General features: G+C 25.9%; 1 protein-coding gene across 3 annotated transcripts in view; it reads right to left on the bottom strand.

Moving 5' to 3' along the window:
* Positions 1-14,073, bottom strand: part of LOC136989968 (activated Cdc42 kinase-like) — an 80,409-nt gene that overhangs the window by 30,909 nt on the left and 35,427 nt on the right. For all 3 annotated transcript variants that reach the window (XM_067288278.1, XM_067288276.1, XM_067288277.1), the window contains exons 4-8: positions 12,800-12,949; positions 9,896-10,087; positions 6,935-7,032; positions 4,557-4,683; positions 2,194-2,343 (exon numbers count right to left, since the gene is read on the bottom strand). In XM_067288278.1, coding sequence (XP_067144379.1) covers positions 2,194-2,343; positions 4,557-4,683; positions 6,935-7,032; positions 9,896-10,087; positions 12,800-12,949 — 717 coding nt within the window. The remainder of the gene's footprint in view (positions 1-2,193; positions 2,344-4,556; positions 4,684-6,934; positions 7,033-9,895; positions 10,088-12,799; positions 12,950-14,073) is intronic.

Raw genomic sequence — 14,073 nt, 5'->3', positions numbered from 1 at the left:
CCTCTTTTTACACAATCAATTTTTTATACATGGAAAAAACAGTTTATTTGAAAATTTAAATTTAACTTTTTGTTAAAATCAAGAGTTCATTTATCTTCTTTATAAGCATAGTCTAGTACTATATGTACTGTTTCCCATGCTACCTTCTGTTTACTATGCTTACTATATTTATGTACAAATAATCTTAATGATAAATGATGTTAGAATAAAAATGCTTGTATTTCTTTCGTAATCTGCTTATTTTTTCATTCCATTAAGGCTTCCACAAACCAGGCAACATTGAAGTAAACTGATGTAAGCAAATTCATTTGATCATCACCCGCTTGATGGATATCAATTGCCTGTCATTGACTCAATGTCACTTTACATCATATCCTTTGATGGAAAGTAGACAGTCCGTTCCATGCCTCTTGGATCCTAGAAGCTTGATTTTTTGGGTTGTAATCGACAACTCATGCACATTTCAAATTTTGCAAGAAAGGAGCATGCACTGTAGGCCACAAACAAGATGCATGTTTATGCTTCATGTTTTGCCATGTCTTCATTATGCTGGGATTACAAAACAGAGCTGTTTGATACATTTTTCATAGAAGTAAGAATATAAATTATTTCATTTATTTTATTGTAATTTATAAATATATCAGGTCCCCAATTTCTTTTTCATTTATTTATTACATTTCTGACAAACAGACAATGAATGGAAGCAGCCAAAGCTAACAACATTAGTTAGCTTCAGCTGCTTCCATTTGCTGATGCAAGTTGTTGCCATTTTAGAAAACAAATTACCGAATAGTTCATAGAGGGGTAGACAAACTGCTTATTGGTTCTGCAGAACTATGTCACAAGTGATATCACAAGCAGAGAATTTGCCTGATTGTCAAAGCAAAACCATCATGTAATCATAAAAATTGCCTCTGCCATCACATCAAAAGCAACAACATTGCCTAGTATGTGGCAGCCTTTAAAGTTGTGGATCCTATCAAGCATTTTCTATAGGATGCATGCATCCTGTAGAAAATGCTATCTACTGTACTTTTTTACACAATTTTTTCTATGCGGTGTTCTTTGAAATGTATCCACTGCACAAAAAGAGGGATAGGTGTATATGAACATTTAAAAATAAATGTCTTTATAAATGTTAACATGCATTAACTTTTACCTCTATAAATTTATCATTTTCTCTTTCCATTTCATATTTTCATTTTAGTGTTCTTTGCTTTACTTATTTAAGAGTAATAGACTAATTGTTGATAACATTTATTGTCACAAGTATATAATTAATATTGAATTTAAACATTGCCAAATTATACTAATTTAGCAAATAGAAATAAAAGTTCAGTACAAAATTTACAATAGTAAACATTTACAGTTGAAAGTTGAACAAGTACATCATAAATCATTAATAAAAACTATGTAGAATCTCCATAATAAATATTAATCTATTATAGAGATCATCCTATATCATATAAAAAAAAAACAATGGAAATCCAATAATATAAAGTCTTGGCAATTTGTTTTCAGACCATGGAAATTGATATGTTCACAGAAATAAATTAACTCTCTTTATATATATAATTTTCACATTATAAATATTAATTTAATATGGAAGAACAACTCTATAACCCAATTTCTTAATTAATTGCAACCAGATAATCTGTCAAATTAGTCCAATAATTTGGCAGATTGATTGTGATTAATTTAATACAGAACATTAAATTAAAAAAATATTTAATCATAATTTTAAAAAATTCCAATGAAATTTTTTTTTATAAAAATGTTATTGAAAATCCTAAATATGCATTATCCAATATATTTATATTCCTATTAATGAAGGCATATCTACCACTCATCTTGGTCATCTCTTCTTGATCTGGATAACAGCAATTATAAGCTCATCATAGAGTGAACAGAGCATTCTGTAAACTTTACAATTTACTATCTAAAATAAAATAAAGTGATTTGTTTGTATGCTGGGAGAGTTGTGATTCAAGGATCCACTACATATATTTTTATCACTTTCCAACCAAGTAATTTGAGATACAATATTTAATCAAATATTAGAATGATCAAGAATAACAATTTAATAACAAATGTGCTTTTTGCAGTTCTATTGATACTAATGACTTTATATTTTTAAGGCAGTAACTAAAATTAATAAAATGCATTGTGTTATAAAATAAAACAGTTTCTTACCTCTGGTAGAATTGGTGCAATTTCGGAAAACTTTGGTCTTTTGCTTGGATCATGTTGCCAGCATTTTCTCATTAGTGAATAATATTCCTTAGGACAACAATCTGGTTGTTCCAATCTTTGAAAGTTTGGTTCATCAATTGCTTCTAAAATCTGTATATAATTAATATATTTTTATTAAATTTATAAAACAAATTTAACATAATTTTTCTGTATAATTCTACATATTTACATACAGTGTCAGCAATTACAAAATTTATTTATAATAAAATAACAGTAATAAAGATGAAATTTATACCATTATATTAGTCAATTTAAAATCCTGCATGCTGATATAGCATCAACTGTGTTGTCAAATCTGATAAAAATATTTACTACAACATGATGAAGTAATGATTAATGTTTTAACTATTTGACAAGAAACCTATTATTATTTTTCAATATGAGAAATCATTTAATGTTCAGCATTAGGTAACATTTAATATGCAAAAATGTAATATGTTAGTCAAGAGAAATTATTTTCCATTCTGCACAATTTTTTGATTTAATATTTATCATCGTCTTCAAAGAATTTTTTGAAGAATCAATTTTATAATCTATGAAAACTTGTTCAGGGGTTAGAACACGTTTACACTAAAAAAATAAAACAGTAACTGAAAAGTAACTCTTACATAATATCATTAGTACAGATCATAATTTTTTGCCCAGTAAAAATGACAAAACATACATTTTATATAAAACATATTTTTGTAACCTTCACACATACAGTACATGTAAGTTTTTACATTTTAAATTTTTGCTTACTTTAATTTTCTAAACAAAATAAACTTTTGTATCTAGAGCACTTGTATTGCATATTTATATATATAATGGTAATGTATATATTAACTTTATTTGAATGTGTCATAAGGAAACTGATGGAATTCTAAAAATAAACAAGTACAGTACATGACAATTTTCTTTAAAACAAGTATTCCATTTTAGAGTATGCAGCAACTCTAATTGCAATAGCTAAAGATGACTTCAAGAAAGCTGAAAACATTTCTGTAATAAATGTTTTTTAGTTGCTTTAAATAAGCAGTATATTCGTAAGTTTTCAGCTAAACAAAAATTTTGAAAATAGAATTTTTGCAGATAGCAATAGAAATTCCCATAAAATATTCAATAAATAAACAGATTCTACTCTACTTTCTTATAATGTTCACATGTAATACAATAAACTGTCTATTTAAGATCCTACTTTTTATAAGATCATATATAAAATATACAGAATCTTCTAAAATAAATTCTACCATTTTAAATTATTGTAATATGTTAGTTATTATCTGAGAAGTATGCAATGTACAACAATTGATAGCGTAACTGTCCATGTTTTGTCTCCCATCTGCATAAAACATCTTTTTCTGTACTGTATCTAAGAAGAATCGTAAACAAAAACAGTGACTCCACAATAGAGAAGGCATTTTGTGTTCTACAGTTTGCAAAGTCAAAATCACTCATCATTGTGCAACATGTGTAATCTGCAGCTCAATTGTGTCTGCAATGGGAGGCGTGACAACAGATATGCAGTAGCGAGTGTAGGAAGAATTTGAGTATCAGTCGGATGCTGTATGCCAGGTGACATGAAGTGCACACATTGAGAAACTGTAATGGGCAAATGTGAAACTTGGACAGTTTTCCAATATTTTAATGTACATTACAACATTCTCAGATAATAATTAACATAATTACAGTTATTTAAAATATAATAATAGAATTCTTTTTTGGAAGATTCTGTATAAATATGTATGTTTATTTTTCTATTATAAAACTAAAAAAAAATATTTTATATCCTATCTGGTAGTTACTTTTCATTCTGCACACATGTTCATTTCACAAATATTATATGTTTAATGAACAATCTCAAAATGATATTAATGAAATCCTGAATAATGTAAGAACTTAACATTAATGTTGATTTATTTATGTCATTTATATGAAATCTCATGAAATTTTTTTGTAAAAGTTAAGAAAAGTTTATACAATTTTGCTTTATTATGTTTTTAAACATAATTTAAACACAAAACAAATAACTGAAATATTTCAAGACTAATTTTCATTTTAAAAAATTTAATACTAAAATGTTTAATTGAAAATAAACAAAATTTAATAAATGTATAACTGATTTGAGAAAATAATGACTTTAAATAATAATTTTATAAAATAGAAAAATTTTGAGATTACTGGAAATTAAAGTATTAAGAGTAAATTCCTTTATTATTATTTATTAATTATATAAATTTCTCTTAATTTCATTCCATTGCACAATTTTGAAAAGAAAGTATAAGTAAGTTTTTCTATCATATAAATTTTAAAAATTTGCAAACCTGCTGTCCTGTTAATGCAGCCCATGGTTGAAAACCATAACTAAACATTTCCCATAGAGTAACTCCATATGCCCATACGTCACTTGCTGATGTAAATCGAAGATAGTTAATGCATTCTGGAGAGCACCTATAATTACATTATTAAAATTTCTATTATCTTCAATAACAGTGCCTTTAAAAAGCTGATAAACTATCATTTAAAAATACTTTTAAATACTTTTAGATTACAAATGTTGATTGAATCTAAAGTAATAATTAAATATAATTTGGATGAAATTAAATATTTTCTAAACTTATCTTAAAAAAATAGTGTTTCTTTTAAACTAGAGGAGAGTGGCTTGAAGTATTCAGATAGTATGATTGCTAAACTGGTAATGTATCCTGTTAATATGCGTGAAGTACAGTACAACCTTCAGTGTTACTCAGAACTAATATTTTCTCTAAATATTAATATTGATTTATACATGGAAGCCCAGCCTACCTTCAGACAAAATTACTAAGTATTTTATAGGAAAACGAAACTGAGCTCCGCAACATAGGTTTTTTTTTTGTTTTGGCTTCGCTCGAAAACACAAATATGGAGCAGTTTAAAACATGCATATTCTGGGGAGGAAATGAATGTCCAATGTCATAACCAACAAAAACAACAAGAAACATTTAAAAGACGTATAGCCACAGGCCATGCTTGTTAAACACCAGGTGTGAAAATCAAAATAAAAAATTGTTGTAAAGATAAACATAAATTTCCAGCAATGGGACACTCAATTGACATGTAGTGCATGACTGGCTTACAACTGGCAAATGGCTCATAGACTTTACATGGCAAATTTGGACTTTGAATATCTAGCCTATAGATCAAATTTTAAAATTCTGGCATCATCACATCAGCCTTGCCGAGTTGTACATATTTGTAAAAAATTACGTTTAGTGGTCGTATAGTTGGTTTGTACTTCAATCACAGACAAAACACTGACTTATGAAGAGCTCAACTCAATTACTATTAGTTTTGTTTAGAAAAAATATAGCTTTTGTTAATGATCTGGCAATTTTCTCTTTGCTAACTATTTTTTTGCTCTTTAGTTTGCTCTTTGCTATACTCTGATTTTAACTAGATTGTTTATTCTACATAATCTTAACACTACATATATTTTTACATATTTATTAATTGACAGTGTTTTATGATTCATTTTAACAAGAAAAAACTTAGCATAATTTCAAAAACATCAATTAATTCAGCAAATTTTAACCTTTTGTCAGGTGCAACCCCATCCTCGGTACAGTATTTTTCTTCTTATGTACACATACACTGCTGCTTTCAAGTGCATGTGGTCAGCCTGAAGAATATATATATTCTTGAAGGAATATGTGCACTAAACAATACTAGAGTGAAGAATGTTTTCATTTTGAAAAACCATTACTTATTTCAGAAGAAATATGTATAACCCACTACATACCCATCCTTATTACATATTGCACCTGCTCGTGTTATGTGGATGTGTGGAAAAGATGTAAGTAATTCTTTAATTTTTTTCCTGCTATATTTACTTTTCCTATGTTACTTTTGTTAGTAAACATTAAGAATTTTAAAAAATATATTTATTTCTGAATAAAAGCAAACATTTATTTTGTATTATAGATAATTGATAAATTATAAGTTATAACTGTTACGTTATGTTTGTGTTTTTACCAGAAAAATAGATTGGTTCGTTTTTACTACTTGTTACAACTTTTACATTTTTAATTGCAAGTATTATATTTTCATAGCTTCATACAACTATAAGACATGTCTTGTATTCTTCAAGATCATTTGGAAGAGGAGGAGCAAAATGTCAAAACTACTAAAGAAGGTAAAAGTGAAAGCAACCTAAATGCAAAAAAATTTTTGAGATTGATCACTAAAGTGAATTGCAATGTGTGGTTCTAATGAAGACAACTCTAATAGTGCTGAACTAAGTGATATGTTATATTGTATTTTTACTGTATTTTCCTTATTGCTTTGTATTTTTTTTGTGTATATTATTTTTTCAAATAAATAATTATAATATATAATAATGAAAAAAAACAATGATAAATATTATTTAATCTGAAAGAAAAGATTGTCTGTCCCAGGACAGGTCGTACCTGTTCATTTTAAAATATTGATTGCACCTGACAATAAGTTAAAGAAATCTAACAAAAAAAAAATTGTAATATAACTGGACCTAAATTGTGTTTATATCAAGGTTTTAACATGATAGCTTTTAAGGAAAACAATGCATCTGCATACAAATTTGGCCCTCACACATTATTATACTATGAATACTATAGAAATAAAAGAAACTGAAACTATAAGAAATAAACTGAAGAAATAAAAAAGTTGTAAATTTAATATTACTTACCAAGCAATAGGAAGTTTCAAATTTACATTAAAATTAGTTTGGTAATAATCTTTTCCAACTCCCAGTGCTCTAGATAAGCCAAAATCACTTATTTTAACCTGAAAAATTTTTTATTAGTACAAAACTAAACCTTTATTATATAATTTTTTAATCGCAAATATTAATATAAAAATAATCTATACAATTTTATTTATATATTCACTTTCATTAACTTTTAACATGTTAATGATTTAATATATCAAATTCCATTTATCTAATTACAATTTGAGAAGAACGTTTTCGTGTTTCACGACAGTCTGAAAATTAAACTTACTTCAATTAAATAAAATCCTACTTGGAACTTTTACTATATTTTACTATATTACAAAAAAGTAATATGATTAATATTTACAATGCAAAGTTATTCATTTCTATTAATATATATTCTGTTACAAATAATACAGAAAATAATCCTTATCAAGAATACTTGAAATATTACACTTTATAGTTTCCAAAATTTCTGGATTTTACGTTCCCAACATCCAAGCTTCCTATATGCAACACACACATGCTCTCACAGTGGCATAGTTTATTGTAACCATTGACACTGATAAAATATATATATACATATGTATTATTTACTTTATAAAAAAATATAAATCTACAATATCATCATCAAGAAAGCTTTCATTATTATCCAAGACAAACTCACTTTTTTTTTAGTTATTTCATTCACATTATGTTGTTAATTTATGCTGTAATATATATTAAATACTGCTGTAAATATATCTGAACAGCATTTAATTACAATCCTCTTGCAAATGCTTTTTTAAATAATAATTAACACTACATGTTTATGACTGATAGAGAAAAAAGTCACTGAGTTCTTACACTGTATTCTCAAGTGCTTCACAACTTACCAATATTTAAGTCAACAATATACTATTCAAAGTAATTTCATTAACTAATATATTTTTTAACTTTTCATAAAAGTGATATTTTTCTAGAAAATAGTTAATATCAAAATTGATTTATTCTTCTTGTGTGTTTTTCTTTAGACTATAATACATCTCAAGAAATAGGACCATTGGCATAACCCAATAAGCACTTATTTTATTTTAGATAGATCATAACTAGCTTATTTAAATATATATAAAAAAAGACAGTCCTCCTGTATTTAGTTGTTTTTAGTTGTATTTAGAGTTCTTTTCCAACATTTCATTCTCTTATCCATAAACAATTACTACTGTTATTTCTTTTATCATTCATGTTGCTACTGTACATAAACAATATGACAACTTAAAGCATGATTTAACATTACTGATTGTGAGTCATTAAGCTTTTTAGAAGATTTTAAAGCTCAGCCATCGAGAATCTGTTTATTAAAACTCCTAGATTTTTGCACACCAATTACAACTGAATATAATGCTAATTTTCTGTGACATAATTACTAATGCCATCTGGTCAAAAGCAAGGGAAGACCATGATTATGGTTGAAAACGTTAGTTCTAACTAAAATTTGTTCTTACTGGAATACAAAAAGGTTCTAGTGTGTTGATTATCCTTTCCAGTGATTAAACGAGAAGTTGTTTTAATGCCATCTTTTGATAGTGAAATGAAACTTTGTTTCTGTTGTCAAAATTTTTAAAATTTTTAAATTCCAGATAAGGAACCCCTTACTGTTTTTTTTTTTAAAATAATAAAATTGTTAAATATCAATACAAATGCATGAAAAGCATATTAGTTTTATCAACACATTAAAAATTGAAATAAATACAAATAAAACATTTAATTTCAATGTTTTTTATTATTCGTATATTAAAGTAAAATTAATACACATAATAATTACTAGAAAACAATTAGGTTAAAAAAGTTCTAATATAAAAAAAAATTGGAATGTTTAAAAATCATTTTAGAACTTTTAGCACAACTTCAAATAGCATTATTAAGGTAAGAATTAAACATTAATTCTTTCATTATGTAGTAATTGTGTAAGAATAAACCAAACTGCCTGTTGACATTAAAGTTGTTTACTTTAAAAATTGTATTTCATAATGATATATACTCAACCTGAAGATGACATTTTGAAATGTCAAAAGTACTTGTTTGGAATTAAAAACTTTGCGAGTAAACATTAAACATCTTTAATGCAAAAGACAGTTTGATTTATTTTTAATATTAGTTTGGCATCATTAAAGAGAATATTTTTTAGTAATTGTATATATATATGTTTGTAGACTTTATAATAAAAACTAAAAAAATCAAACATTTTCAAAATGAAAGTGTAAATAAATTTTGCACATGTAACTTGTAAAGAATAAATAAAGTTATTTGAGTAACTGCAAGAATTATTATTATTATTCAAAAGATAATACAATTGTTTTTAATCAAAAATTTGCTTTTTTAAATGAATCCAAAAAAATATTTTCTCAATTTTAATTTTTCAAAGTATAAACATAGAAACATTGAAAAAATACACTAAATCCTCTCTCTTGTTTCAAGGGTTAATGACTTCTTGAAACAAACTTTTATTTTCAATGTATTTTGGCTTCCTGCTTTCATCAGACATCTGCATTATAATATATTATAGCCAATCAGAACAAAGTGGCTGAATTAGCATAGCCAAGATATTACATTGATTATGCGAATATACTTGCAAATAAAGTATAAATATAAAATAAATGATAATTTTAAATATATATACTCAAAAATAAGAACTATTGTGTTTTATTGATAATCATGACTTTATAAAGCTTTCAATAGTACATGATCTTAAGATTAATTAGACATCATTTATGTCAATATATTTATGAAAATCATAAAAATTTAATAAATATAGGTTTTGGCTTATAATTTTGAATTATTGAATAGAGTCATACATTTCTTAGATGTGAAAATGTTCATCTTCTAAAATAATAACAACAAAGAATATATTGTGTATTATAAAAATATTGATGTTTAAATAAATTATCTCTCACTTACCTTATTTTTTGAAAATACTAAAATATTTCTTGCCGCTAAATCTCTATGAATAAGTCGTTTATTTTCTAAATACTGCATTCCATCACAAATTTGTTGAGCAAATTCACATAATGACAGTACACCAAAACTAGGTCTAAGAGCTGGTTCCTTAAGACATTCCAATAATGATCGTAAAGGAGCTAATTCTGTTACCTACAAGCAGCCATAATTACAAATATTTAACAAAAATTTCTTGTTAAACTATTATAAACTTAATAACAGATTAGTGTTGGAAAAAAAAAGTAAAACTAAATTTACTAATTATATAAATACTTTCATTTTTATTATAAGCTTTTCCAAGCATATATTTGAATAAAATTAGCAGAAAAATAAAAAATATTTCATTAACTAGTAGGAAGATAATTGAAGAAGTTACATTGATAAGTTTGTAAAAGACAGTATTTATTAGATTATAGAAGAATATTTCAACTATTTCAGTAGAAATCAAGATAAACATTTCCTACTTAATCCCAATTAGGCTCTAGCTATAATATAAAATGTCTATTTAGTAAGTTGCTTTTCTGTAAAAATCTTGTTTTTTTTATTTTCAATTAATACTTCCTACTTTTTTAATTTACTTAAAATGTTCATGCATGCTTTGCAGTTATTTTGGAACATAACACAAACGTTTTCGGTAACTAATAACTACAAAGCATTATAAGGTTAGTGCAGTGTATTTATAATTAACACTTTGTTTATTGGATGGATTTTATATATTTTGTTAAAATTAATAATAATTTTAATATTAGTATATTTAAGTATATTATAAAAAATTATATATTAATATATTTTTATCTATACAAGTGCACAAAATAATACTCTAATTTGAAATATTAGAATTGTTATGCTAGTTTCTTCTCCACATAATTCACTAAACATTTTCTTTATGATGTGAATGTATAATTGTTCTAGAAATATGAGAGGGGGGTTGAGTATCTTCAATGACTAAAATGGATTTCTCTCTTCTGTACCACTGTCTAACACTTGCTGAGCTGAAAGATGTGAGAATAGAATCCTTTTGTGGCCTAGTTCAAATGAAAAATGTTCTTTGATTGTTTTGCTCAATGATCTAAATGAAGATTCCACTTAAGTCCTTATCTCTCCTCAATAATTTCACAATATAAACTCTAGGTTTGTCATTTATTTAAATAATTATGCATTAAACTTAGCTGATCTTGGATTTTATAGACTTGATAAACAGGTAACTTGCATTCTGGATCAAGCTTGCATTTTAAAGTAATTTATTCTTTATGAAGTTAAAAATTTGTTTTAAAATTTTTATATATTTCTTTAAATTGTACACAAACAAAATGTTCTTATTTACTTAAAATATGTTTGAATATTCTTCAATATTATAATTTATATTTTTAATAATTTAATATAAAATTCTGTAAAATTTCAAAGGTAAGTGTTCTGTTCTGATGATAATTTATTTGATGCCGAGAATGGACTAAGTTTTTGTTAAAAACATTTCAATTTTTAAATACACTTTTGGGTAATCTTAAAATAGAAATTTTAAAATTACCAAGTTTCTGAATTATTTACTATTTTCTGAATTTATTTTAATATATAATAAATTTTTTATATCAATTATAAGATTTAATTATTATTTTTTAATTGTGATCCAGATTCTATTTTAGTAAAATAGAATTTTAAATAGTTTTGAGTTGAAAATTAATTTTATAACATACAGTGGTCCTTGTACTTCGAATTTAATTCATTCCAGGAGGCCATTTAAACTCTGAATCATTCAAAGTCTGAATCAGTTTTTAACATTAGAAATAATGGAAAGTAAATTAATCCATTCCACACCCTAAATAATACCTATTTAGATAAATTTAAAATATAAAATTTGCATAATTTAAGGTGAAAATAGCACAATTAAATACCCTAATAATAAATTAAAACATAAATACAATAAATAAAACACATAAATACTGTACAATAAAATGAAAACTGCATTTATTGATCATACACCATCGACTTCAGTATCTTAAACATAACCATTAGATCTGCCACATGCTTACCACTTTCATGTTTTGCGATAACTTCCTTTTTCATCTCGATTGTCAATATTACAGCAGTCCTCTTAGACTTTATTGCTTTCACAGGCTTCTCTGATGACATGGTTAATAAATAAAAATTACATTGGGTTGAACAGAAAGTTTTTGCGTATTTTAACAGCTGTCATTTCTGAACATAGATGTGAATTTAATTATAACAGTTCTGAAATTTAACATATTATTGCTAATCTGAGATTGTACAGTTTGTTTAGAAGCTTATTTTAAACTTTTTACCTCACATTTTGTTTGAATAAAATTAAGTTGAAATGTCTTTGGATATCAGATATATTAAGCTACATGAGTTTTGGAAAAAATATGTCATACAAATGGCAAAAAAGTTATAATTTGAAAGGGGAAGATGCTCCTAAACTTTGAATGTGTCAAATGTGGTTTAAAAAGTTCAGGAATTTTTGAAGTAAAGAATACAAAACATGTGAAACACCTAAAAGCTATCTATGAAGAAAAACTGCAGAAAAACTTATTAGAAATCGACAAATAACACGTAATATATATAACCAAACATACCAAAAATAAAGTGGAAAAAAAACATTGAAAATATATGAGCATAACATGAAAGCAAGAGATGACTCCGGAGCAAAACAGATTGCATTTACACTTTGAGCATGTTTTTTCACTGCCCACACAGTTCAAACTTCAAAGCATCATTCAAACTCTGAGGCAAATTTTTGTCAAATTTAGCATTCAAACTCTAAAGTATTTGAAATACAAAGTACCATTGTATATATAATATTTTAAGATTACTATTATTATTTTTAATCTAAAACGCATATAGAATGTTTACCAGCATAAGTGATTTTGTATCCAAAGCTACACCATACAGCCTGACAATATGTTCATGATCAATAGTGTGCATAATAGCTGCTTCTTTTAAGAATTCCATATTATTATTCTGCATTCTTTCTTTGCAAAGACATTTAATGGCAACTTGAATCTAGATAAAATAAAAAATAAAAAATTTAAATACATTCTCTTATTGATATATAAAAATATTTTTAAAAATGATAATTTAATTTTTTCATTATATAAAACTAAATAAAAACATATCTTGTGAATTTAAATTATAGTATATATTAATGATAAATTCAAAAATATATTTTGTAAATTTCAGTATAGAGAATTAATAATATAAAGAAATGCTGTTTAATATCAAAATTATATTAAAATCTTTTCTTTTATATATAATTTTGTCTAAATGTCATGCAATAATTTCTAAAAACATGATTCTTTAATAAAATAAAAAGTAACAAAAAAAATCAAAAATTGTAGATAATATAAGAATATATAAAAAAATATATAAAGTACACCAGTATAGATAGTTTAGAGTGGATGGTTGAACTGGAGAAAAATGAGTGGGATACTGTGCAATAAGAAACTAAGCTGCAAATGAAAGGAAGATTGTATATATAACCACGGTAAGACCTGCAATGATGTACAGTGCTGAGATGTGGGCAATTACAAGGGCCCATGAAAAGAAAACAAAATGGAAATGAAAATGCTGAGATGGATGTGTGATGTGATGAAGAACAGAATTAGGAATGATTATATAAGAGAAACAGTTAAGGTGAGTCCTATAAGTAAAAAGATGCAGGAAAGTAGATTAAGATGGTTTGGGTATGTGGAGAGAGAAGACTGTTGGATGTTGGAAAGAGGACTGGAAGGTTGGAAGTGATAGGGAAAGAAAGTAGAGAAGACCAAAGCTGACATGGAGAGACAGGGTGGCAGAGGATTTGGGAGAGAGGAGATGGAGGAGAGAGGATGCCCTGAACAGAGATAAGTGGAGAAGACAGATTAAAGATGGGAATGCTGATCCCATATAAACACAGAAAAAAGCAAAGACAAAGAAGAAGAAGAATAAAAGTGTAAAGATGGATAAGAAAAAACTAAGTACAGCCATTAAAATGTTTAAAAAATTGTATTTAAGTTTATACCATAACAAGCAAAAATTATAAGATAAGTCAATTTATTCTTAATTTTAATTATAATTTCACTAATAAATTTCTATAATGAATCAAACATTCTAATATTACAGGCATATGGTAGCATCTACTAATAAAG

This window comes from Centruroides vittatus, unplaced genomic scaffold, assembly GCF_030686945.1.
Source record: "Centruroides vittatus isolate TY-2023 unplaced genomic scaffold, ASM3068694v2 scaffold_861, whole genome shotgun sequence".
Classification (NCBI taxonomy): domain Eukaryota; kingdom Metazoa; phylum Arthropoda; class Arachnida; order Scorpiones; family Buthidae; genus Centruroides; species Centruroides vittatus.
Note: the sequence above shows the minus strand (reverse complement) of the source record. Positions and strands in the feature narration are given on the sequence as shown.